The 935-nt window shown below is 57.7% G+C and overlaps 1 protein-coding gene across 1 annotated transcript in view; it reads right to left on the bottom strand.

The window, feature by feature from the left end:
• EMH_0048210 (uncharacterized protein) overlaps nucleotides 1-935 on the bottom strand; it is a gene marked incomplete at both ends in the record, with an annotated part of 8,678 nt that overhangs the window by 1,965 nt on the left and 5,778 nt on the right. Inside the window, 2 exon segments of the mRNA XM_013496381.1 lie at nucleotides 347-445; nucleotides 675-935. Coding sequence (XP_013351835.1) covers nucleotides 347-445; nucleotides 675-935 — 360 coding nt within the window.

Below are 935 nucleotides of genomic sequence, written 5' to 3'. Positions count from 1 at the left end.
TGCTGCTGCTGCTGCTGTATCTCTAGGGGGCCGGGAGACAGCCGCTGCAGCGCTGAGGGCTTCTGCCACTGCGCAGGCCGACTGCAGCAAACACACAAAAGCAGGTTGAGCTTCACTCTGCCGTCAGCAGCAGCAGCAGCAGCAGTAGCAGCCACGATACCAGCAGCAGCAGCAGGAGCAGCAGCAGCAGTAGCAATAGCAGCAGCAGCAGCAGCAGCAGCCTGAGAGCTTTTGTTGCTGCTGCCTGGAAAGAGATTTGCTAGCTGCGAAGCTGCTGCACAGTAGTCCCTTCAGCAGCAGCAGCAACAGCAGCAGCAGCAGCAGCANGTTGCTGCTGCAGATGTACTTTTGCTGGCAGCAAAGAGACAAAAGCTAAAAGCTGCAGCAGCAGCCGCAGATGCAACGACGGCTCCTTCACTCCGCTCTCGCTGAGCAGCACAAAGGCCTGCGCATACACACACAAAACCCTAAACCCTAAACCCTAAACCCTAATCCCTAAACCCTAGATTCCTGTACGGTAGGCCATGTCTCGCCTTGAAGGCAGAGTCTTTCACAAGGAGCAGCAGCAGCAGCAACTGCAGCAACTACAGCAGCAGCAGCTGCTGCTGCTGCTGTTGCGGCACTATCAACAGCAGCAGAAGAACTAGCAGCAACTAGCAGTAGAACGAGCTCACTGTTGCCAGCTGTTGAGGTGTATAGAAGGGCACTGCGGTGTACATACACCCGAAGGCTTGCTGCAGCAGCTCGTCCTGCCCGCTGCCTACAGAAGCAATAAACAGCAGCAGCTCCTCTGGAGGGAAGCACGGCAGCAGCAAGGCTCCTCGCTGCAGCAGCTGCTCCCGCAGGGTCTGCTGCAGCTGCTGCAGCTGCTGCAGCTGCTGCATCTGCTGCAACGGCTGCAGCACTTGCGAACTCTGCTGCTGCTGCTGCTGCTG

This window comes from Eimeria mitis, genomic scaffold, assembly GCF_000499745.2.
Source record: "Eimeria mitis Houghton genomic scaffold, Emh_scaff2072, whole genome shotgun sequence".
NCBI classification, from domain to species: Eukaryota; Apicomplexa; class Conoidasida; order Eucoccidiorida; family Eimeriidae; genus Eimeria; species Eimeria mitis.
Note: the sequence above shows the minus strand (reverse complement) of the source record. Positions and strands in the feature narration are given on the sequence as shown.